This window comes from Amblyomma americanum, chromosome 10 (assembly GCF_052857255.1).
Source record: "Amblyomma americanum isolate KBUSLIRL-KWMA chromosome 10, ASM5285725v1, whole genome shotgun sequence".
Taxonomy (NCBI): Eukaryota; Metazoa; Arthropoda; class Arachnida; order Ixodida; family Ixodidae; genus Amblyomma; species Amblyomma americanum.
The window spans coordinates 6,142,109-6,154,858 of NC_135506.1; the positions used below are offsets into that span (position 1 = coordinate 6,142,109).

General features: G+C 49.5%; 1 protein-coding gene across 1 annotated transcript in view; it reads right to left on the reverse strand.

The window, feature by feature from the left end:
• Positions 1–293: 293 nt before the first annotated feature.
• LOC144106527 (uncharacterized) overlaps positions 294–12,750 on the reverse strand; it is a 105,421-nt gene continuing 92,964 nt past the window's right edge. Inside the window, exons 17-18 of the mRNA XM_077639374.1 lie at positions 12,067–12,186; positions 294–9,499 (exon numbers count right to left, since the gene is read on the reverse strand). Of these exons, the coding sequence (XP_077495500.1) occupies positions 420–9,499; positions 12,067–12,186 (9,200 nt within the window). The 3' untranslated portion in view covers positions 294–419. The remainder of the gene's footprint in view (positions 9,500–12,066; positions 12,187–12,750) is intronic.

Genomic DNA, 12,750 nt, shown 5'->3' on the forward strand with positions numbered 1-12,750 from the left:
GCTAATAACGCAGCCCCTTAAAGTGGAAGTGGAAGTGGAGCATTTTTTTTTTTGCTAAATGAGCCTCAAAACTGGTATTTTGCCGAAAGTGCGAAGGCAAACATTCGACGAAAAGTACACACCTTGATACAAGTTCAACTTAAGAAGACGTATTTATTAGTCTGTCCTGCTTGCTCTCTGCACGTTCTGAATCTATCTTGCTGATCATGCGGATAAGTAACAGCGATACGTTTCCTGGCCTGCCCATAATGTGCAATATTAAGCACGCAAAGAATAAGTGAGGCAACAATAAAAAATAGTGAACCAATTTATTCATTACAATAAGAAAAAAAAAACGTCAGGAGCAAGAAGAGCAGCAAATTGTGTCGCCGCTAGCCTAGTGCAATGCTTTTAGGTCACACTAAATTTAGAGTCTTGCCTCAGGAAGCCCTTGAAGGCATTTGCAGCGTAGGTGGCGTAGCCGCCTGCGAGACTTGGCGCACTGCACTTGAGTCGGTCAGCCAAGATAAATCAACATCTGCTCTTTGTTTCCTTGCAGCGGCGAAGAGGTCGTGACTTAGCTCTGGTACAAAGTTCGGGCTTTGCTTGAGTGACATATTCTGTAAGATCACCTTGACGGGGGCTACATGCTCGTTGCGTGTAACATTTAAGCACGGATCACCGTGTTCGATGCACTGTTTCAGAATGCCTAAAACCAAGTCGTTGTGCCTGGCAGTTGTGGACGGCAACTGCTGAACAACTGAAAGCACGAACTTTTCCGTGTCCCCTATTCTGTTACCCAGATGTTTGAAGGACGAGTTGTACGTGTCCAGAAGGCGTTCGGCGAGCACAGTTTTGATATCCGGCCTCTTTTCGCCTACGTAGGCACTGTAGAGTTGTGAGAGCACGGGCTGCCCGTTCCCAGATGGGTCATCATTAGAACGCCCCGTGTTCTTCAAGAGGGGCTTTTTCTCAATGAAGGACATGGGCTTCTGGAGCCAGTCTTTAAGATAACGGAGCTCGGATGGAGAACTGGCAGAAAGGTAATCATGTGATTTCGGCTTTAGCAGGCTGGAGCTACGTTTCCAGCGCCTTATGGATATTGAGTCGATGTAGTTGTCCTTGAGGGTCAGAATGAACCTGGTCACCTGGCTCTTCAAGTCCTTGGGCAAGCCGAAGCCGTCCCGAATACCGACATTGCACAGAGCAAAGATGAGGTTGTGGATGTCACTGGAGCTGAGCTTCTGGCACTCGTGGGCGTCGCACTTGAGAGCGAGTTTGAGCAGGCGTATCCTCTCTTCGGTTTTCAGCGAGATTCTCTTGCTGTGGACAAGCTTTAAAAGAGCGATGAAAGACCGTACAGCTGGCTGTGGCAGCTTGCCACCGCCCATCTTCCAGACCTCTTCCAGGTCGTCAAGCCTGAGCTTGCGCTCGGCCTTGGCGACTTTCCGCACCTCCGCAAAATACTTGCCGAAAAGCAGGGCTTTCTCTTCGTCTGAAATAGTGGGCTCGCGTAGCTCTTCTAAGAAGACGTCGTAGTCGCCCATCTTGTAGTAGACCATCTCATCGCCATCTTCGTCTTCTTCGGGTTGCAAGTTGAGTGCCTTTGCAATATCCAGCATCAACCACTTCTTTTCGTGAGCCTTCTGAGGGAAGTATCTGTCAACGAGCATATCAATTGTGTCCATCACGTTTTCCGGCACCTCTTCACATAAAATTCCAGCACACGGTGATTCTTCTACCTTTGTTCTGTTTCGGTCCGCATAGAGAAGATGGACCAAATGTTCCATGTCGGGACATGAAAGTTCGCTGACGACGCTTTCCGATATTGATATCATGTAAATGTTTTCGGATAGAAGTTTTGTTATTATGTCCTTGTGGTCGACGGCGCAGAGGAAAACACCGACGGCGCTCACTACCACATGGTGAGCTATTCTCGTGCCATGCGATTTCAAGTAATGGGCTATTTCGTAAGCGACCTTGATCCTTTCTGAAGGCGCCAAGTATTTGCACGAGGATTTCAGGTCTTTTAGGGCAAGTAGAATGATACTATATGCCTCATGGGTTCCTACCGTTGTTGCTTTAATCAAGAAAACATGCAAAACAGTTGCATTGACTTTGAAAACCTTCAAGTTGCTTCGAATAATCGTCAACAAAATCCTGATTTCTTCAGTTTCTGGATTAATCAAATCTGGTGGAAAAGTCGTGCTGATCATCTCTTGGGGTCCAGTAATTCCAGAGACCTGAGGTGGCAAAGACGTTGTTGTTGTTAAGGCACTTACACCGGGAATAGGTCCAGAAGGCACTGATGCCCCAGGGCCCTCGGTAGCAGGTGTAAATGGGGATCCGGGTAATGACTGAATTTCAGTGGTGGACATTACCGAAAAAATTGATGGCTGAGTTGTCGCCTCATGCAGTTCTAATGGAGACCCACCTGTCCCAGTCTTTGTCTCGACATCTACAGCACCAGACAAAGTTGGCACCGCACCACTCGAAAGCGGAGGTGTACCAGGCATGAAAGGGGACCCAGTTTTTGGTTCGCCAGAAATGCCATGCGGATACTCTGAAGTCGATAACTCTGGGAACGAAGCAGGAGTAGCTGATGCGGTTTCAGACATTGGGAACCCACCTGGTAGAGTGCGTGTTTCTACAGTACGGGGCAGAGGAGTGCCAGTTGTTATCTCTGGAATTGAAACTCCCAAGGTGACCGCAGGAACTTCCGTGGTCGGCAGTGCGGAAACACCGGATGAAAAGGTCGCTTTGGACTCTTCCTCTCCTTCGGGCTGTGGCACCGGATAGGCAGTTACCGTTCCTGGCTCAGAAACGCCTACCGAAATCGAAGAAACAATGCTAGGTTGACCTGTCATACCAGATGGCAGGGATACTTCTGTAGTTGGCATGGCAGAAAATGCTGGTGGATACGCTGTCGGTGCCCCGGGTGGCAATGATTCTCCAGGTGATGAAAACGCGGAAACCCCAGTTGCGAACGTTTCAGTAACTCCTGGTAGAACCGACACAAGAGGAGCTGAAACTGTTGGTTGCCCTGGAGGCCCAGATGGGAAAGATTCCTGAGTTAACGGGGTACCAGAAGCACCTGAAGTGATCGTAGTAGGGAACCACCCCCCTGGGAAAGATGGGCTACCTGTCACCGTTCCTGTTTCTGGCACGCCCAGTGAGGACGAGGACATCACATTAGTTGGTTCACCCGGCGCCTCAGATGGCATCGATGCCTCAGTTGTTCGGATAATGGAAACACTAGACGAAAACGTGCCAGGTTCTTCTCCCTGAGGAAAACGTGATGGTTTCGTTGTTGCTGTTCCCGGCACAGAGACGCCCAATGATACTGAAGGAATAACAGGAGTTGATTGCCCAGGTAAAATGGACGGAAAAGATACTTCAGTTCCAGGAACCATGGAGGCGCCCGATGGATATGTACCCGGTTCCTCCTGTGGGAGACTAGACGGACCGGTAGGTCCCATCTCTGGAACTGAGACGCCTACTGAGACTGACGGAATCACACTTCCTTGGTGCTCCGGTTCATTAGGCGGTAACGACACCTCAGTGGTCGGGACAACGGAACCACCAGACGGAAGTGAGCCAGTTGCCCCTTCCTGCGGGACAGAGGGTGGACTGCCTGTAGCTGTCTCGGGCGCCGAAACACCGACTGACACAGACGGAACAGTGCTAGTGAGTTGCCCCGGTACTCTTTGCGGCAATGATACCTCAGTTGTCGGGATTGGGGAGACTCCTGATGGAAAAGTACCTGTGTGCTCTTGAGGCAGAAGCGGGGAACCAGCTGTGGCTCTCTCCGGCACGGAAACGCCTAATGAGAATGACGGAGTAGAAGTCGGTACCCCTGATACATCGGATGGCAGCGGTACCTCGGTTGTGGGGACAACGGAGGCCCCAGATGGAAAGTTACCCGTGACTCCTTCCTGAGGGAAAGATGAGGAAATTGAAGTTGCTGTCCCTGGCACAGAAACACCCTCCCCTGTAATTCCTGATGGCAACTGCACATGCCTGGTCGGAACAGCAGACACACCAGAGGTAAAGGTACCACTGACGCCTTCTTCAGGCGAATACGGAAGAATAGAAGGAGATGTTTCTGGCATAGAAACTCCTACTGACTCTGATGGAACAACGTTAGTCGGTTGCCATGATATGCCAGAATGCAATGGCACTTCAGTTGTTGTCGAACCAGCCGACTCACCAGTAGGGAATGTAACAGCGGTTTCACCTTGAGAAAGCGACGGTGGAGTGGTGGACGCTCCCTCTGGTACAGAAACACCTATAGTTACCGATGGAACCAGACCTGTCGGTTCACCCGGCCTACCTGATTGCACCGACAATTCGGTTGTCGGAAAAACGGAAATGCCAGAAGGAAATGTACCAGTGCTCTCTTCCTGAGGAAAATGTGGACTGGCAGTTGCGGTCTCTGGGGCTGAAACGCCTACAGAGACTGAAGGAATAACAGAAGGTTGCCCAGGTACACCAGATGGCAGGGGCAGCTCAGGTGTGGGAACGAAGGACACTCCAGAAGGAAATGTACCAGTGAATCCCTCCAGAGGTGATGAGGGGCTGGCTGTGGTTGTCTCGGGTAGAGAAACACCTACTGACAGAGAGGGAACAGCGGTAGTGGGTTGTTCTGGTGCACTTGGTGGCAATGGTACTTTGGTTGTTGGAACAATAGAGACGCCAGACGGAAATGCACCTGTGCTTTCTTGAGGGAAAGATGGTGGACTGGCTGTGGCTGTTTCCGGCACAGAGACGCCGACTGACACTGAGGGAACTACAACAGTAGGTTGTCCTGTTACACCAGATGACAGCGGCACCTCTGTTGTGGGAACAGCAGACATCCCAGACGGAAACGTGCCAGTTGTTCCCTCCTGAGAGAAAGATGGAGGACTGGCTGTTCCTGTTTCTGGTAGAGAAACACCTACTGACATTGACGGAACAAATCCAGTGGGCCCGGCCGATGCACCAGACGGCAATGATACCTCAGTTGTCGAAGAGATGGTGACTCCTGATGGAAAAGTACCTGTGCCTTCCTGGGGGAAAGATGGCGGACTTGCTGTAGCCGTCTCCGGCACAGAAACACCTATTGAAACTGAGGGAACAATGACAGTAGGTTGTCCTGGTACACCAGACTGCAGTGGAACCTCAGTTGTGGTAACGACGGAAGCCCCAAACGGATATGTGCCAGTGATTTCTTCCTGGGGAAAAGATGACGGACTGGGTGTGGCTGTCTCTGGCACAGAAACACCAACTGACACTGAAGGCACAACGACTGTGGGCTGTGCCGGAATATTTGATGGCAATGATACCTCAGTTGTAGTGTCGATGGAGGCGCCTGAGGGGAAAGTACCTGTACCTTCTTGAGGGAAAGACGGCGGATTTGCTGTGACTGTTTCTGGCACAGAAACGCCTACTGACATGGAGGGAACAATGGCAGTCGGTTGTCCAGGAATATTTGATGGCAATGACACCTCAGTTGTCATACCGATGGAGGCACCTGAAGGAAAAGTGCCTGTGCCTTCTTGAGGGAAGGATGGTGGACTCGTTGTGGCTGTCTCTGGCACCGAGACACCAACGGACATTGAGGGAGCAATGGCAGTAGGTCGTCCTGGTTCACCAGGTAGCAGTGGAAGCTCAGTTGTGGTAGCGATAGAAACCCCAGACGGGTATGTGCTAGTGATTCCTTCTGGAGGAATTGAGGGCGGAATGCCTGTAGATGTCTCGGGCATGGACACTGCTACTGACATAGAGGGAACAACAGCTGTGGGATGTCCTGGTTCACCGGATAGCAGCGGTACCTCAGCTGTGGGGACGACCGAGACCGCCGACGGATATGTGCTAGTGACTCCTTCCTGGGGAAAATATGGAGGACTGCTTGTGGCTGTCTCTGGCACAGAAACACCAACTGACACTGAAGGGACAATGCCGGTGGGCTGTGCCGGAATATTTGACAGCAGTGATACCTCAGTTGTTGCGTCCATGGAAACGCCTGACGGGAAAGTACCTGTACCTTCTTCAGGAAACGACGGTGGATTGGCTGTCACTGTTTCTGGCATAGAAACGCCTATTGACATTGAAGGGACAATGGCAGTCGGTTGACCCGGGATATTTGATGGCAATGATACCTCAGTTGTCATACCGATGGGGGCACCTGAAGGGAACGTGCCTGTGCCTTCTTGAGGGAGGGATGGTGGACTCGCTGTGGCTGTCTCTGGCACTGAAACTCCGACGGACACTGAGGGGACAACGATAGTCGGCTGTCCCGGTATATTTGACGACAAAGATACTTCAGTCGTCGAAGCTATGGAGGCACCTGATGGGAAAGTACCTGTGCCTTCCTGAGGGAAAAATGGAGGACTGCCTGTAGCTATTTCTGGTACAGAGACGCCTAAAGATACTGAAGGAGCAGAACTCGGTTGCCCCGATATACCAGATGGCAGTGACAGCTCAGTGGTGAGTGCACTGGAAACCCCAGAGGGGAATGTTCCAGTGATTCCTTCCTGAGGGAAAGATGAAGGAGTGGCTGTGGCTATCTCTGGCACAGAGACGCCCAAAGAGACTGAAGGAACAGAACTGGGTTGTCCCGATATACCAGATGTAAGTGGCACCTCAGTTGTGGGTACAATGGAAACTCCAGACGGTAATGTTCCAGGGATTCCTTCCTGAGGTAAAGATGGGGGACTGCCTGTGGCTATCTCTGGCATAGAGACGCCCAAAGAGACTGAAGGAACAGAAGTTGGTTGCCCCGATATACCAGATGGTAGTGGCAGCTCAGTTGTGGGTACAATGGAAACCCCAGACGGGAATGTTCCAGTGATTCCTTCCTGAGGGAAAGATGGAGGACTGGCTGTAGCTGTCTCTGGTACTGAGACGCCTAAAGAGACCGAAGGAACAGATGTTGGTTGCCCCGATATACCAGATGGTAGCGGTAGCTCAGTTGTGGGCACCACGGAAACACCTGATGGAAATGTTCCGGTGATTCCTTCCTGAGGAAACGATGGGGGACTGCCTGTGGCTATCTCTGGCACAGAGACGCCCAAAGAGACTGAAGGAACAGATGTTGGTTGCCCCGATATACCAGATGGTAGTGGTTGCTCAGTTGTGGGTACAATGGAAACACCAGATGGGTATGTTCCAGTGATTCCTTTCTGGGGGAAAGATGGAGGACTGGCTGTAGCTGTCTCTGGGACTGAGATGCCTAAAGAGACCGAAGGAGCAGAACTGGGTTGTGCCGATATACCGGATGGAAGCGCTACCTCAGTAGTGGGCACCATGGAAACCCCTGATGGGAAAGTACCTGTGCCTTCCTGAGGGAAAGATGGAGGACTGCCTGTTGCTAACTCTGGCACTGAGACGCCCAAAGAGACTGAAGGAACAGAAATAGGCTGCCCCGATATACCAGATGGCAGTGGCACCTCAGTTGTGGGTACAATCGAAACCCCAGAAGGGAATGTTCCAGTGACTCCCTCCTGAGGGGAAGATGGAGGACTGGCTGTAGCTGTCTCCGGTTCGGAGACGCCCAAAGAGACTGAAGGAAGAGAACTGGGTTGTCCCGATATACCAGATGGAAGCGGCACCTCAGTTGTGGGTACAATGGAAACCCAAGACGGGAATGTTCCAGTGATTCCTTCCTGAGGGAAAGATGAAGGACTGGCTGTAGCTGTCTCTGGTACTGAGACGCCTAAAGAGACCGAAGGAACAGATGTTGGTTGCCCCGATATACCAGATGGTAGCGGTAGCTCAGTTGTGGGCACCACGGAAACACCTGATGGAAATGTTCCGGTGATTCCTTCCTGAGGAAACGATGGGGGACTGCCTGTGGCTATCTCTGGCACAGAGACGCCCAAAGAGACTGAAGGAACAGATGTTGGTTGCCCCGATATACCAGATGGTAGTGGCAGCTCAGTTGTGGGTACAATGGAAACCCCAGACGGGAATGTTCCAGTGATTCCTTCCTGAGGGAAAGATGGAGGACTGCCTGTTGCTATCTCTGGCACTGAGACGCCTAAAGAGACTGAAGGAACAGAAATAGGCTGTCCCGATATACCAGATGGAAGTGGCACCTCAGTTGTGGGTACAATAGAAACCCCAGAAGGGAATGTTCCAGTGACTCCCTCTTGAGGGGAAGATGGCGGACCGGCTGTAGCTGTCTCTGGTTCGGAGACACCTAAAGAGACTGAAGGAACGGCAGTTGGTCGTTCGGACATGCCAGATTGCAGCGGCACCTCAGTTGTAGCTCCAATAGAAACCCCGGAAGGAAATGTTTCACTGATTCCTCCGTGAGGAAAAGATGGAGGACTGGCTGTAGCTGTCTCTGGTACTGAGACACCTAAAGATACTGACGGAGCAGAACTCGGTTGTCCCGATATACCGGATGGCAGCGGTATTTCAGTTGTTGGTACCACGGAAACCCCAGACGGAAATGTACCAGTGACTCCTTCCTGAGGGAAAGACAGGGGACTGATGGTGGATGTTTGTGGCATAGAAACGCCTGGTGATACAGAGGGAATGAGTCCAGTGGGCCCAGTCGGTGCTTCTGAAGGAAATGATGCCTCTGTTGTTGGAACAACGGAGGCGCCTGACGGAAATGTACCGGTAGCTTCATAAGGGAGGGACGAGGAACTGGCTGTGGCAGTTTCTGGGACAGAAAAGCCTTGTGACACTGCGGGAGTAATGGAAGTAGGTTGTTCTGGTGCACTTGCTGAAAATGGGACCTCTGTTGTTGGAATGAAAGTGGGTCCCGACGGAAATGTCGCTGTTACCTCTCTCTGCGGGAAAGATGGTGGGCCAGCAGTCTCAGTCTCCAGCTGCGAAACGCCAAGTGAAACTGAGGGAATAACAGTAGGTTGACCCGGAATGTTAGACGGCATGGGAACTTCACTGGTTGGAATGAAGGAGATTCCAGAAGGAAAAGTGGGTGTACCTTCCTTGAGAGCGGCAGATGATGGGGTTCCATTTATCGTTTCTGGTACTGAGACGCCCATAGAAAGTGTCGGTACGAAAGGTGTAGGTAAACGGGACACTTGAGATGGGAAAGGTATTTGAGTTGTTGCAAGTCCAGGAACACCAGTAAGCTGTGATATGCGTGTTGGTGGGTTGATGGATACTCCAGGCGGGAAAGTAGCCGTAATTTCTTGTGGGAACAACGATGTAGGAACTGTTCCGAACTCCGCTGGGGAGGCACTCCCAGTGACGGCCGGTGTGATGCCTGTGGAAACCGCTAGTGTTCCGGGTGGTACCTCGACTTCAGTTGTTGGTACAAATGAGCCGGCTGGCAGAGATGGACGGGTCGTTTCTTGTTGCGGAAGCAAGGTGAACTCTGTTGGGTACTCCGTCACTTCGCCTGGGAACGGTGTAAAGGGCGCGGTAGCGCCTTGCTCGGGGGTCACATTGGGGGAGTGCTTGAGGGTTGGCAACGTTGTGGAACCAACGCCGTACCACGGTCCTAGCGTTTCTTCAGTGAGCGGCGCGAGAAGGGTTGTAGCAGAAGGCACAGTGGTCACGCCTGCGTGGTGTGAAGCATTTGTCAATCCGGATATTTTTCAAACCTTCGCACTGCATGGTCAGCATAATAGGATGATGGTGAATGGAGTCTGATTGAGCATTAAGCCTGTATTGGATTCAGGGTTGCAGATAGAGATGGAAAGCTTTACAGCGCTTGCCATTCGAAGGGTTAATAAATTACAATTTATCTACTACTGCCTGATTTATTTTGTTTATACAAACTAGAATTACTAAGTGCGCCTTGGAATTTCCTACTTCTGTTTCTGGAGCGCTGATTTTCTTAAGCGGTTGTTAGCCGTATTCGGTGAGGACTAACGATGGCCTTGCATAGGCCTGACGCTGAAACGTTTTTGTTCGGGACGGCGTTGTGTTTTGAACTTCTAGTGTAAAGAGGGCTGATGAAGACTTCGAGCTTCAGAAGAGGCGTGAGCCATGAATTTATTAGAAATGAATTTCGGGATAGAACCATTTTTCTTTAGATCATGTCTTTATTTTCAATGAAAGTTTAAAAGAGAATTTTCCGTGTCTGGATATCCTTTAAGGGCACTTAATTACTCCAATCTCTTCACTGACAAACTATGCGGCACTTATACCGTGAATGATAACGGTATTCTCGAGAAGGAGCAAGCTTTGGCTCAGCTGCCATTCACTAATACTTTCCATCCTCAGTTTTTTTTTTAATTTTTTATAATCATTGACAGCTGCTTTCACCAAGCTCCAGCTTCAAGTATAGCGCGATTAACAAGGTGCTAATTAGAGAGAGGTAACTTGTAAGCGGACTTCTAGACTTTAGCCCTTGTGAACCACTGAAAACCATTATTAAAAGAAAGGCATGTACGACGCTGACCTCAGATAGGGGTTACAAGCTTGCATATACATTTTAGCACACACGCGCCATGAAGAACTCGGTAACAATAACCTCACCGACTATGTTAACGTGTGCGACCTCTTCCGCACACTCTAGGGGCGCAAAATGGAGACCCCGACTACATTAATTCGCGCACCAGGCTATGTGACATTTCGGATCGCGTTATGTGCATGTTACGAGACATAGCCATGTCAAGGAATAATGCTGTTGCAGTCTGTCGGCTCAGACGAGAAAATGGCTACTCACTTCATTTCTTTTTTTTTTAACCCTGGCGCTCATATTTAGATATTATAGGAGCGTTAACAAAACAGATCACGTATTTTCCACAATCACGCATGTGTAAAATTGACGCTTTAAAACCAGACGAAGACCTGCAGACAGCCCGAGAACGTATCTTTGTACCAAATAGACCAAATTCATACTCTGCTGAGCGCACATATCCGTGTGTGTTGCGTGCTGCTGTTCAAAGTTATGGTCATGCGAACTTTAATTATTACACTTTCTCGGCGAACACTTTACTGACAAATATGCCTGTAGACTATGTCAAGCAAATACGATATTATTGCTTTTTTTAGAATAGCGGAGGTGTACACGTGTATCGAATTACCGTATGCCTGCTGCGCGTACGGAGTGGCCTAACCAGGCTGCACACCTATATACTACTGCGCACGAGCAGCAGGCATGCGGTGATTCGGGATACGTATGCGCTTCCACTAAAAACTATCCGGAAATGGATAGTTTCAGAGGTTATGCATACTGTGCTGCCCTCACGCTATTGACAGGCTGCAATGCGTCACTATAGAGTACGGATGGCAATGCGCATGTTTGCGCCCCATTCCTTCAGACTGCAGTACAAAACTTTGGAAACAATAATGCCAGTTCGTGCTTTGGATTACCACCATTAATTTCAGTAAGCATATTGACAGTGAGGTTGAAGTGCTGTCTCCATTTGCTCTCCTTTAAAATAGCCTTAAAACTTCTGATCCACTTTGTCTGCCTTCTTGCATTCAAAACCATTGTTCTGGCTACTTGAGATTGCGATTCTGTGTTATGGGATCCTCTCAGCGAAGTTAACTAGATCGAGTACCACCAGTATCACAAAGAACCAGTTTCTTGCCTGAAATTTTGCTATTATATAAATCATGCATCTTAACTAAATTAAACTGAACTAATTTCCTTCTCGTCTGGGTATGCCACCTGATAAAGGTATGCAGGAAGTACAAGTCTCCCCCGATATATACTAATTCTGTTTCAGTGACATGTGACGTGAGGATTCCTAAAGCATCAGATAGACTCCCTGCTCCGCGGCAAAATCCGTGTTCTGCAGGGAGTTGCGTTGAAATTGTAACCAGTTATGGGAAGCCTAAAGTCGAATAACATGCGTGCGAACGGAATGTGGTTAGGAACATGTTAATTAGAGAACTTGAAGCCAGCTTTGACATTAGCAGAATATAAAAGCATTTTTTCTTTTGCGCCAGAAGACGGAAATTATAATACGCAGCATTTTCGTCTGCACTCGGAATAAATGTTACTTCTTGATACCATGGCAGTAAGAAAACAAAGAAAAAATCATTTGCTTGCCTCTCCGCGGTCACAAACCTTAAGAGTTTAGCGGGTTAGTGGCGCCATCTGTCTCGAGCAGCGTGTACCGTCTAACATACCGGCGTAATGAGTCGGATTTAAATCGCGCTATGACTTACCTTCCTCTGGGAAAAGAGGGTTCTCTGTCGTCGCCAGGGGGAATTCGCTCGTTGGCACCGTCTCAAACGGCGATATGGTGGTCGTGGGGTGCTTCCTCTCGAAGGCACACTTGTCGGTACCTGCGTGGTTGAAGGACGGGAGTGCTAGCCTGTAAAACACTGCTTTTCTGGTGCACGGCTTCATGCGTTAGCACTTATAAAGTAGCCATTCAACATTTACAAAGGTCCCAAACCGACAGCAAGTGAAGGCCCGAAGTCTTTGGAACGACATAGTAAACGTCAAACTTGAAAGTAACTTGAAATTCAGAGAGAACAAAATTCTCATTCCAGGCTTTGTGCGCTGTCCAAAAATAGACAAATGAGACATGGAGCGACCTCTAAAATAAGATTGAGAAACTGGATGACCTGCCTGGAGAATTCAGGCAGAACAATGGTATTGATAAACGGAATGCTTGCTGCGGAAGGGCAGGTCAAGACGAGGTACTGTGTTGGAGTAGGGCGGCGTGTCAAGCGAAAGCAGACGAGAAGTTTTTTTTTTTTGTAAACGTGCGCAAATCCCCCCCCCCCTCCCCCCATTCTCATGCCTATTTGTTTCCCTGTAAATTAAAATTTAAAAAATTCACTCTGCATGTGAGAGCATGTTCCGCTCTATCTATTCATCCTCCCTCTCCTAGAGCTGGCCAT